General features: G+C 47.0%; 1 protein-coding gene across 1 annotated transcript in view; it reads right to left on the minus strand.

Annotated features, from left to right (window-relative positions):
- USP53 (ubiquitin specific peptidase 53) overlaps positions 1 to 12,147 on the minus strand; it is a 43,725-nt gene that overhangs the window by 7,615 nt on the left and 23,963 nt on the right. The window contains exons 11-13 of the mRNA XM_038769167.1: positions 11,593 to 11,739; positions 8,065 to 8,791; positions 7,565 to 7,641 (exon numbers count right to left, since the gene is read on the minus strand). Coding sequence (XP_038625095.1) covers positions 7,565 to 7,641; positions 8,065 to 8,791; positions 11,593 to 11,739 — 951 coding nt within the window. The remainder of the gene's footprint in view (positions 1 to 7,564; positions 7,642 to 8,064; positions 8,792 to 11,592; positions 11,740 to 12,147) is intronic.

Here is a 12,147-nt window from a genome sequence, read left to right on the forward strand (position 1 = left end):
TGAGTAGCTTGCCAGTAAAGTCAAATAACCACCCATAAGACATAATTATTCCTAGTGTTATTTTAGCTAAATGTTATCTCATACTGCAGCTCTTCACTGTCCATGAATACCAGAGAAGCAGCATGTTATAGTGGAGAGAGCATGGGCCTGGGAGCAGAAGGTCATGGGTTCTAATCCTAGTTCCGCCACTTGTCTGCTGTGTGACTATGGGCAAGTCACTTCAGTTCTCTGTGCCTGTTACCTCGTCTGTAAAATGGGGATTGAGACTGTGAGCCCCAAATGGGACAGGGTTTGGGTCCAACTCGATTTGCTCGTATCCACCTCAGCGCTTAGTACAGTGCCTGGCACAAAATAGGCGCTACGACGGATCACGTACTTGCTCTTGGTAGTGTATTCTATCTCCTTGGCCCGAATCATGCTTTGGAGGCAGCAGGAGGCAGCAGAGCACTTTTGAAACAGGTTGGTGAATTTGGAGTCTAAAGTGGCAGGAATTCAATCAGAACAACTCCCTGACACCAAGTGATTGGTCTCCAGAGCTCCAACTAACCTAAAAATAGGCGGGCTATTTTTCCCCTTCTGCCGACAAAGACCCATGCACGGGTAAAAACAGAGCTAGCCTGTACTAGGAGTTTTGGCTCCAGGTTCTTTGCAAAACTAAGTATGGCAGGTTTTTAACACAGCACAGTAGAAGCCTCCACACCAGAGAATAGCAAGCTTAGTTTCAACAATAAATTCATGATTTTGGTAGCGCTACACCCAAGAACCAGAAGGAAAATACCCAGAGCACTCATTTCATCTGAATGAGGACTCTAGTTTCAGAGTACAAGCCATGTCGACCACATTCCAAATTATTGTATTCTGTGATGCATTTTCAGAATACTATTTAGTGTTATAATTTAATAACATGAAACCTTTAAACACATCTCAATTCTTGAATACTTCCTGAACATGCTCATATCTCTCCCATCCTAAAAAAACCCTTTCTTGACCCCACCTCACCTCCTAGTTATCGCCCCATATCCCTCCTACCATTCCTTTCCAAACTCCTTGAACGAGTTGTCTACATGCGCTGCCTCGAATTCCTCAACACCAACTCTCTCCTCGACCCCCTCCAGTCTGGCTTCCGTCCCCTACATTCCACGGAAACTGCCCTCTAAAAGGTCACCAATGACCTCCTGCTTGCCAAATCCAACGGCTCCTACTCTATCCTAATCCTCCTCGACCTCTCTGCTGCCTTTGACATGGTGGACCACCCCCTTCTCCTCAACATGCTATCCAACCTTGGCTTCACAGACTTCGTCCTCTCCTGGTTCTCTTATCTCTCCGGTCGTTCATTCTCAGTCTCTTTTGCAGGCTCCTCCTCCCCCTCCCATCCTCTTACTGTGGGGGTTCCCCAAGGTTCAGTTCTTGGTCCCCTTCTGTTCTTGATCTACACTCACTCCCTTGGTGACCTCATTTGCTCCCACGGCTTCAACTATCATCTCTACGCTGATGACACCCAGATCTCCATCTCTGCCCCTGCTCTCTCCCCCTCCCTCCAGGCTCGCATCTCCTCCTGCCTTCAGGACATCTCCATCTGGATGTCCGCCCGCCACCTAAAGCTCAACATGTCGAAGACTGAGCTCCTTGTCTTCCCTCCCAAACCTTGCCCTCTCCCTGACTTTCCCATCTCTGTTGACGGCACTACCATCCTTCCCGTCTCACAAGCCCGCAACCTTGGTGTCATCCTCGACTCCGCTCTCTCGTTCACCCCTCACATCCAAGCCATCACCAAAACCTGCTGGTCTCAGCTCCGCAACATTGCCAAGATCCACCCTTTCCTCTCCATCCAAACCGCTACCCTGCTCGTTCAAGCTCTCATCCTGTCCCGGCTGGACTACTGCATCAGCCTCCTCTCTGATCTCCCATCCTCGTGTCTCTCCCCACTTCAATCCATACTTCGTGCGGCTGCCTGGATCGTCTTTGTCCAGAAACGCTCTGGGCATATCACTCCCCTCCTCAAAACTCTCCACTGGCTACCAATCAATCTGTGCATCAGGCAGAAACTCCTCACCCTCGGCTTCAAGGCTGTCCATCACCTCGCCCCCTCCTACCTCACTTCCCTTCTCTCCTACAGCCGAGCCCGCACCCTCCGCTCCTCTGCCGCTAATCTCCTCACCGGGCCTCGGTCTCGCCTGTCCCGCCGTCGACCCCTGGCCCACATCATCCCCCTGGCCTGGAATGCCCTCCCTCTGCCCATCCGCCAAGCTAGCTCTCTTCCTCCCTTCAAGGCCCTACTGAGAGTTCACCTCCTCCAGGAGGCCTTCCCAGACTGAGCCCCCTCCTTCCTCCCCCCCCTCGTCCCCCTCTCCATCCCTCCGTCTTACCTCCTTCCCTTTCCCACAGCACCTGTATATATGTATATATGTTTGTACATATTTATTACTCTATTTATTTTACTTGTACATATCTATTCTATTTATTTTATTTTGTTAATATGTTTAGTTTTGTTCTCTGTCTCCCCCTTCTAGACTGTGAGCCCACTGTTGGGTAGGGACCGTCTCTATATGCTGCCAACTTGTACTTCCCAAGCGCTTAATACAGTGCTCTGCACACAGTAAGCACTCAATAAATATGATTGATTGATTGATTAATTCGGCAAGGTACCTGTGAGACAGTACAATAGAATAGAGTTCGTAGGTCATGTCCCTGCCCAAAAGGAACTTACAGGCTAGAGGGAGAGTACAGCAGAGCTGTGATAGAAGCAATCCCTGCCCTCCAGGGGCTCACCATCTTGGTGGAGGAGCTAATAAGCATTTAAAATTTGAATCTTGCCTCAAAATAGAGGTCTATAACCAATTAAGCCATTTAGACCTCTGAGATGTCTTTGTTTACAAGGGGGTGGGGGCGGTGGTCCCATTCCCTCTCTACCATTTAAGTGTCCCTGGAGAGCCTTTGAAGGGTCTGGACGTAATCTGCAAGAGTCCAAATAGAGCAAATAAAATCACTCACAAGTGGAAGTAACCCACTTGGGCCTCCCCATTTGACTTTGATATTTTGAGTCTCACTGGCTCTCAAAATAAGACTTATAAAAGACTTAAAAATAGTATTTAAGTCCTTACTATGTGCCGGGCACTGTACCTGGCCACTGTAGAGAAGCAGCGTAGCTCAGTGGAAAGAGCCCGGGCTTTGGGGTCAGAGGTCATGGGTTCAAATCCCGGCTCCGCCAACTGTCAGCTGTGTGACGTTGGGCAAGTCACTTAACTTCTCTGTGCCTCAGTTACCTCATCTGTAAAATGGGGATGAAGACTGTGAGCCCCCCGTGGGACAACCTGATCACCTTGTATCCTCCCCAGCGCTTAGAACAGTGCTTTGCACATAGTAAGCCCTTAATAAATGCCATTATTATTATTATTACCGGAGTACATACAAGCTAATCAGGTTGGACACAGTCCATGTCCCACATGCAGCTAACAGTCTTAACCCTCATTTGACAGATGAGGTAACTGAGGCCCAGAGAAGTGAAGTGACTTGCCCAAGGCCACCCAGCAGACAAGAGGCAGGGCTGGGATTAGTATCCAGGTCCTTCTGACTCCCAGGCACATCCTCCATTCACTAGTTCATGCTGCTCCTGTCTGCCTTCAAGCCCACTCCTTAGGGGAGGAGAAAGCTATCAGACAATTGAAAACCCTGCCTCAGGCTTGCTGTGAAGGCACCAGAAAGACCTGCATTACATACCAGCATTATATGAGCCCTTTCCTCTCTCTCCAGGAAGAAAGGGATCATGGGGAGGGGTAACTCCTATTTGCAAAATAAAACAGAATACCAGTTGCCGACATATTCATGGGTTTTTCATGTCTCTTTCCCACTGTCTTTCCGTTTCCTGTCTCTATCCTATCCTTCCTATCTTACCCTTCCTATCCTCCTGGGTGTCCTCCTGCCAGACTGGCACTGGCCCATGTCCCCGCCACCAAACTGGGCACTACTGCACGAGCTCAGATGGTAAGGGAGGGGGTTTTACAGTTTGTACAAAAATATGCTGTTAAATGTGAGCGGAGTACAAGCAACTGCAGTCTACTCTGAAGAAAACTGAATTGGGAAATGCACTGCTATCACAGCAATGACCTAATATCACTGTCCAAATATCTGAGCAGGTACACTGAGTCTACTTCCACCAGCAGACATTATATTGGCTTGTATGTAGCCTAGAATGTGTGGTCATTGTTCAATTTCACTGACATTTGGTTGTGATCTTTGGCTGACCCAATACAGTTTCCTGTAATACTAAACTATGAGACCGTTATCAGCCTTTCAAGAATCCGCCAGACATTTTAATGTGGGAAAGGAAGTTTCCCTAATATAAGGGTTTCCTCTTGATGTTACCATATTTTCTGAAAACAAAATAACCACAGGTCTGATCGGACTAGCACGCTGATACCTGCGCCAAGAGACGCTGCTGGCAGTTCTCTTTCAGAAAGGTGGGGAAGAGACTTCTGATGAATAAAAACGGTATTCAGAATGAGAGAGAACTACAATGCTACAAGCGTCTTCGTGACACCTCTGCACTGCAGATTATACGCAGTTGGGTGGGGCTGAGTGGGAACAGAAATCAAAGTGGCCCTGACCAACTAGGGAAACGGTCCTCCAAAAAAGCAAGTGATTCGGTAGAGGGATGGGTGCAGGGGAACAAGCTTAGGGCCCAAAACCAAGAACCACAAAAACCAGTTGGGGAAAGGTTGGCTTGGCTCAAATACAGAAGAGAAGAGCCAGAGATCCCCTTAGTCCACCCTAAGATGAAACTGAGCTAGCAATGAGGAGATGTTGAAGCCCAAACCAGGGGTTTGGGATAGAACACTGTTGGGGAACTGGGGGACACTCCTCCGGCACCCCACATCTGTCAGGATAGGATATGATGTGATGGGAGCAACCGCGAGGAACACACACACAACAGAGGTCGAGGTGTCCCGACGGCAATGTGAATTTTCCTTAAAACAGGCTTCATCAAGACTCGGAGATTCCACCATCATCATCATGGTTATCGGAGAACTGTCTGCATTAGGACTGCTGACTAGGACAAACACTAGGGAGTAATCCTTCTCCCACTGGATTGTAAACTCCTTGAGGGCATGGACCATGTCTACTTAATCTACCGTCTACCTAATGTATTCTAACATCAAGACAAAACCCTTCATCATCATCAATCGTATTTATTGAGCACTTACTGTGTGCAGAGCACTGTACTAAGCGCTTGGGAAGTACAAGTTGGCATTAGGGAAGTTTCCTTTCCCACATTAAAATCTATGCAGTTCTCCCAAGTGCTTATTATAGTACTCTGCACCCAGTAAGTGTTCTATATATATGACTGATTGATTGAGCCATGGCCAGGTCCTTATTAGTACAATTTACTAAAAGGCCACAGAGTATCTACCTTAGGACTGTTAGCTCACTGTAGGCAGCAAATGTGTCTGTTATTATAGTGTCCTCTCCCAAGCACTTAGTATAGTGCTCTGCACACAGTAAGTGCTCAATAAATACAACTGAATGAATGGCTCTTATGAGATGGCTGAACAGTTGTTTTCTTTGTCCACAGAGATTTGGGGGTTTAACTCAGTCAGGGGTATTTATTGAGCTTCACAGTGGGCACAGCACTGTACTAAGTTCTTGGGTGAGTACAATACAGTAGAGTTGGTAGATGTGATTCCCACCGGCAAGGAGCTTTCAAAGGTGGGAGGAGAGAGTTTGGTTGGTGGAAAAGGATTTGACTATCAAGTGAAAAAATACTAGGCCAGCTTTAAATGGAAGCTGTGGGGTCCCCATCTTCAGAGATTTTGAGAGAACAAACAGATTGATCCCCTGGGTGGAAATGGTGGGCTGTATCACAGCACTCCGGTGCGGGGAGGGGGTCCTTCCACTTCTAGGATTCACGGAAAAGAGGAAAGATGGTTTTTGATCAATGTGCCCTGCATCCTGCGGCCAATAGACATTCAATTGCATCATGCACAGTTTCAACGTCAGCAAAATGGGCAAAAACACTCCCCTGTATAACATAGAGAGTTTTGTCTTTCCAAGTTGGAAATCTCTGAGCTCTTTTGAGGGAGGTTCTTAGGAGCTAGAGTTTTTGTAATAACATCTGGCCTCTCCCCAAAGTCCTACTGAAAGTGAGCAGCAGAAGTGAGTGGGAAGTAGGAGATCTAGGGAAGAATGTGAAGAGGGTGGAAAAGATGACGATGCCAACTCTCTTGCCCAATCCTTAGCTTACGATCCACTGAATTTTTTTCTCTTGCCATACTTCTACCCAAGATGAGTAAGAACTAGCTGAATGCACTGGACAGTTACCCACACCATATTCATTCAACGCAATTCTGGTTCCTTTTTCTGCTACCCTTGCCGCCACTTCTAATTTGAATCCGATTTCCCAAAGTGCTTCATCACTCCTATCCACTTGCCAATGTAATATCCTACATATGGGGGAAGATGGGAAAACAGTGAGAAGGTGGGAAGGGAGTTGATCCAGATGGAGCTGAGAGGAGGAGGAGCGGCAGAAAGACCAGAGAGATAGACCTGGCCACAGGGGACCCAGATCAGTCAACATTTCCCCCAGCCCGACTGCTGAGCCTGGAAAAGTCCTGGCTTCTCCTCCGGCACCGTATCCCTCCTTCCCCATGGCCTTCCAGTGGGCTTTCCTTGCAGGGGAGGGAACAACTGCTCTTTGAAGGGGAGGAGGGGGCAGGGGGAGGAGAACAGAGCAGATACTGAGATCGGAAACTCCTGAAGCACGCACAGCAGTCTGACAACCGGTTAATATCCTTCTGCACTGTTTCAGAAGACTTCATTACCCAAGAGACAGTTAAAATTTAAAATAGGATTGGGTTACTGAAGAGTCTTCCAGAGTATCAGGTCACTGCGTTCTACAGTGAAGGCCCCATTAACCACTGAGGCCTAATTTTTGAGCCCGACCCTCAGATCAGCTCTAAACTGAATTTGGAAATTGTTTCTAAAATGTGACAGACCTGATACCTGTGGGTCTACTACTCTCCAGTCAGAGCTGCTCATCTAGGCCTTACAGACCAGGAACTATTCTGCCCAGGAACTATTTTCAAGCCCCTATGGTGAGTCAGTGAATGGGACTTAGAAATTCACCACCCCCCTGCCCCCACACCTAGCACTTCTGTACATAACTTCACATGCTATTGCTTTCCCTTACCTGTAATTTATTTTAGCACCTGCCTACCCTTAGACTAAGCTCCTTGAGGGCAGGGATCATGTCTGCTAACTCCAGTTGTACACTCCCAAATGATAAGTAAACAGGGTTCCACATAGAGTAAAAAATAAGTACCACTGAAGAACTGACTGCCGTTTCCTGGCTTGTTAAAGAAAACACACTGGGGACAACAACAAAGGAATTTAGGTTGGACTTGGAAAAAACTCTGGAATTCTGGAAATGCGGTCCTCCCTGGGTGGGGAGAAAATGACTTGGACGATCCTTCAATGTTCTCTTTTCTGCCAGTTCTGTCTGGAGAGACTCTGAAAAAACTCTTCATATTAAACTGCTACCAGACGGGTTGTATAAAAGTGAAATACGAACCATCCAGATGGCTTCTGCTCTGTTGGGGCGAATAGTGCACACACTCTGCGCTTTGTTTACTCAATTGAATCTGGTCACTGCAAGGTAAAAAGCACATTAAGATGCATTATGAAATGATTTAGATTACTTCTGGTTAAGCACCACATACATCAAGCTATCTTTCTTGGTAGTATCAACAGTCAATATGGATAGAACTGGTTCCATTAGATTGTCAGGTTTAGCCCAGGCACAGAAGTGACCTGCCCAATATCCCACAACGGACAAGTGGCGGAGCCGGTGTTGGAACCCAGGTCCTTTGTACTCCCAGGCCCGTACTTTCTCCACTAGACAGTACACAGCAAGCACTTAATGAATACCATCATATCATTATTATTCTTTGATTCAAAAACCTGGGACCAACCTCTTGAAAATACCAAGAAAGCAATTTCTCCACTAAACAGGGTAGAAGGTGGGAGATAAGCTTGCCTTTGGCTCACGTGAACACTGTGCAATACTCCTACCTGCAAGATGTCGTTTCTTTAATAGACTTGGCATCCAATGGGCTGTTTCTGTCAGTAACAGGTGAGTCCAGATTGGCAGAGCCATTGCTGACATGGTCGTTACTTTCATACCCAGACTCCGTCCTCTGCATCTGGGAGATTTCGCCGTGGACTTTGGCCTCTGGGAACTTTTTCCCTTTCTCCGAATTGCCTCTCCCTTCAGATTCCAGGGAACTCCGGCTTCCCGTCTCCTGTTTGAGTTCGTCTTCATAGATGGTCATCAGACTTTTCTGCTTGGCGGACTCTTTGGGCCGGTTAGGGGGGTTGGGCTCTGCGCCACATTTGGGTTTGCCGTTTGGGTTCGCTCTGGGCTTGGGGCTGTGCTGCCGCTTTTCACTCTTGCTGAAAACACTGTCGACATTCAACATCTCTCGCATGGGTCTCCAGCCTCGGCTACGACTCCTGCCGCCGCACGCTCTATCCCTCGACTCTTGGCTGCTGTCGGTATCATAGCCGGTGGCGTTTGCGGCCCTGACCTTGTCGGCCGCTCTCTCCCCCGACGGGAGTGTCTGTGGCGGGCCCGGGCCGGGCGCCTGGGCCGGCGGCCGGCCCTGTTGGACGACCCGCTCGTGTTTGAACAGACCTTTTCCTTCACTGTGGTACAGGCGCTGATTGGTGCCCTGGCGGAATCCGTTTCCAGAGGGAGGCGACCCAGACTTGACGCGAAACACGTCTTCGTCGACTACAGCTTTAAAAGGGAGAAAGGAATTCAACCCAACCACAAAGACACGGTTTTCCCTCCCAAAAGCCACTCTTCCTCCCGCAACGAAGTCCTACTTGTAACTCCCAATTCCATAGTGGACAGACCACGGGCCTGGGAGACAGAAGGTCATGGGTTCTAATCTTAGCTCCGCTGCTTGTCTGCTCTGTGACCTTAGGCAACTCACTTCACTTCACTGGGCCTCACCTATAAAATCTGAAAAAGCTCAGACAGCGAGCCCCATGTGGGATAGGGACTGTCCAACCCAATTTGCTGGTCTCCACCCCAGTGCTTAGTACAGTCCCTGGTACACAGTAAGTGCTTAACAAATGCCGTAATTATTATTATTGTAACTCCCAACAGCCCAAGTCATCAACTTCGCACCCACGTCTAACACTTGCACATTTGTCTCTATGCTTCCCCAGCATTAATGTACACGTGTATAATCAACTGTACAGTCAGTGGCTTATTTCCAGGAGAGTATATAAGCTCCTTGAGGTCAGGGAATGAGTCTCATGCTTCTGGTCTATTTTTCCAGGTACTAATAAAACACATTGCATACAGTGGATGCTCAATGAGCATTACCACCACATTTTTAAAAAATCAATCAAATTTATCGAGTGCTTATTGTGTGCTGAGCACTGTACTAAGAGCTTGGTAAAGTACAATAGAACAGAATTGGAAGACATGTTCCCTGCCCATAAGGAGCTTACATTCGAGAAGGGGGAGACATATTAATATAAATATATTGCTGTGCAGCTGAGGGTGGGGTGTCTAAGGTGAGCAAATCCAAGTATAAGGGCTACACAAAAGGGAGTGGGGGAAGAAGAAATGAAGGCGTAGTGAGGGAAGGGCTTTTGGAGGAGATATGCCTTTAAAAGGCTTTGAAGGAGAGAAGAGCAACTGTCTGTCATATATGATGGGGGAGGGCATTCCAGGCCAAAGGCAGGGCACAGGCAAGGGGTTGGTGGAAAGACAGATGAGATCGAGGTACCATGAATAACGTTGGCATTAGAAGAGTGAAGTGTGTGGGCTGAGTTGTAGTACGAAGTCAGAGAGGTAAAATAAGAAGAGGCAAGGTGATTGAGTGCTTTAAAGACAATGATGAGGAATTTCTATTTGATATAGAGGAAGATGGGCAACCCACAGGAGGTTCTTGAGAAATGGGAAGATATGGACTGAACAGTTTTGCAGAAACATGATCCAGGCAGCAGAGTGAAGTATAGCCTGAGTGGGGAGACACAGGAGGTAGGGAGGTCAGCGAGCAGTAATCAGAAGGGCTAGGATAAATGCTTGGATTAACGTTTGTATGGAGAGGAAAGGACAGATTTTAGCGATGTTGGGAAGGTTGCACTGACAGGATTTCGTGACAGATTAAATTAGTGGGCTTGATAAGAGAGATAAGTCGAGGAAAATGCCAAAATTATGGGCTTGTGAGACAGAAAGAATGATCATGCTGTCTTGGAGGGATAGGAAAGTCAGGGGGAGGAGAGGATTTGGGTGTGAATATGAGGTGTTCTGTTTTGTGCATGTTAAGTTTGAGGTACATGGGGAATATCCAAATAGAGAAATCCTGAAGACTGGAGGAAAGACAAAACCGCAGAGGAGGAAGATCAGGGCTGGATATGTATGTAAATTTGGGAATCAGACGCATAAAGATGGAAGTTGAAGCTATGGAGAATAGAAGGGGACCCAGAGCTGAGCCTTGAGGGACTCCCACAGTTAGGGGGTGGGAGGCAGAGGAGGATCCAGCAAAGTAATAATAATAATTTTGGTATTTGTTAAGTGCTTATTCTGTGCCAAGTACTGTTCTAAGCGCTGAGGGGGAATCCGGTTGTCCCACGTGGGGCTCACAGTCTTAACCCCCATTTTACAGATGAAGTAACTGAGGCACAGAGAAGTGAAGTGACTTGCCCAAAGTCACACAGCTGATAAGTGGCAGAGGCGGGATTTGAACCCATGACCTCTGACTCCCAAGCCAGTGCTGTTCCCACTGAGCCATGCTGCTTCTCTGATTAAGCGCTTACTATATGCAAAGCACTGTTCTAAGTGCTGGGGAGGTTACAAGGTGATCAGGTTGTCCCTCATGGGGCTCACAGTCTTAATCCCCATTTTACAGATGAAGGAACTGAGGTCCAGGGAAGTGAAGTGACTTGCCCAAGGTCACACAGCAGATAAGGGGCAGAGCCAAGATTAGAACCCAGGTCCTTCTGACTCTCAGACCTGTGCTCTATCCACTAGGCCATGCTGCTTCCCAAGGTCAGATAATGTTTTCAGGAGAAGGGGGTGGTCCACAGTGTTGAAGGCTGTTGAGAGGCTGAGGGGAAAAAAAAGCTAAATAATTTTCTGTTTTGTATTATTCAGAGCTCTATACTGGTGGAGTGATTGACATTCGCTCTGTGGTTTAATGTTTAGTTAGAGTGATTATTGGGAGTTATAAAAAAAGCACAAAGTATCATGTTAAGATAAACAATTACACAACTCTGTTGGTATCATTAACCCAACTTCAGAGATGGAAAGGTTGTTGTACAGGGAGATCAGAAGCCTGTTTTAAGAGGAACAACAAATAGCAGAGACAGAAAAGAAGCTGGAAGATGTCCTGCTTTCCACTCTGATGCGGACATGAAGATTCTTGTGGACAAAACCCTAAAAACATTTAAGTTATTTCAGTACCTCAAATACGGAGGAAAAGAAAGGGGAAATATAAAAAAGACAAAATGCTCATTGGTTTCCCTAAAGAGTACTTTGAGGGCCCGTATTTCTCAGGAAGTATCAAGTTTTAAACTTACCACGCAGCCTCCCGAGGTCTTTTCTCTGCCGCTTCTCCGGATCCTTTCTTTGGGAGGTGAGCAAGTTTTTCTGCTCAATTGCTTTCTGAGCACACTCTCTGGAAATGTCCTTTATCCTGTCCTTCTGATCGCTATGACCTAGCTTCACTGTAAAAAGAACCATTCTTATATTGAAAGGGGTCATTTGCACATTCCCCACAAGTTGGAATGCAAAGTGGTCCTGACCTTTAAAAATTGTTTATTACAGGGCTGGTACAATGGAGTGAGGTTGGGGAGGGGGAGCGGAAATTCAGTTGTAAATATAAAATGCCTGGTATAATTACGGAGTTTATTCTGAATCTCTTCCTGCCTCTTAAATTCCGAGCCCCATGTCGGGCAGGGACTGGATCTCATATGATTATCTTTTACCTACCTCAGTGCTTGCCTCTTAGAAAGTCCTAAATTATTATCATTACCATTAATGTTGGCTGTATGTTTCACCAAAAGGGGTTCAAGGAACCCTCCATTTCCCCGTTAGAGTTTCCGCTGAACAAACACTGTAAATTAATGTAATTG

The sequence above is a fragment of the Tachyglossus aculeatus genome, chromosome X5 (genome assembly GCF_015852505.1).
Source record: "Tachyglossus aculeatus isolate mTacAcu1 chromosome X5, mTacAcu1.pri, whole genome shotgun sequence".
Classification (NCBI taxonomy): domain Eukaryota; kingdom Metazoa; phylum Chordata; class Mammalia; order Monotremata; family Tachyglossidae; genus Tachyglossus; species Tachyglossus aculeatus.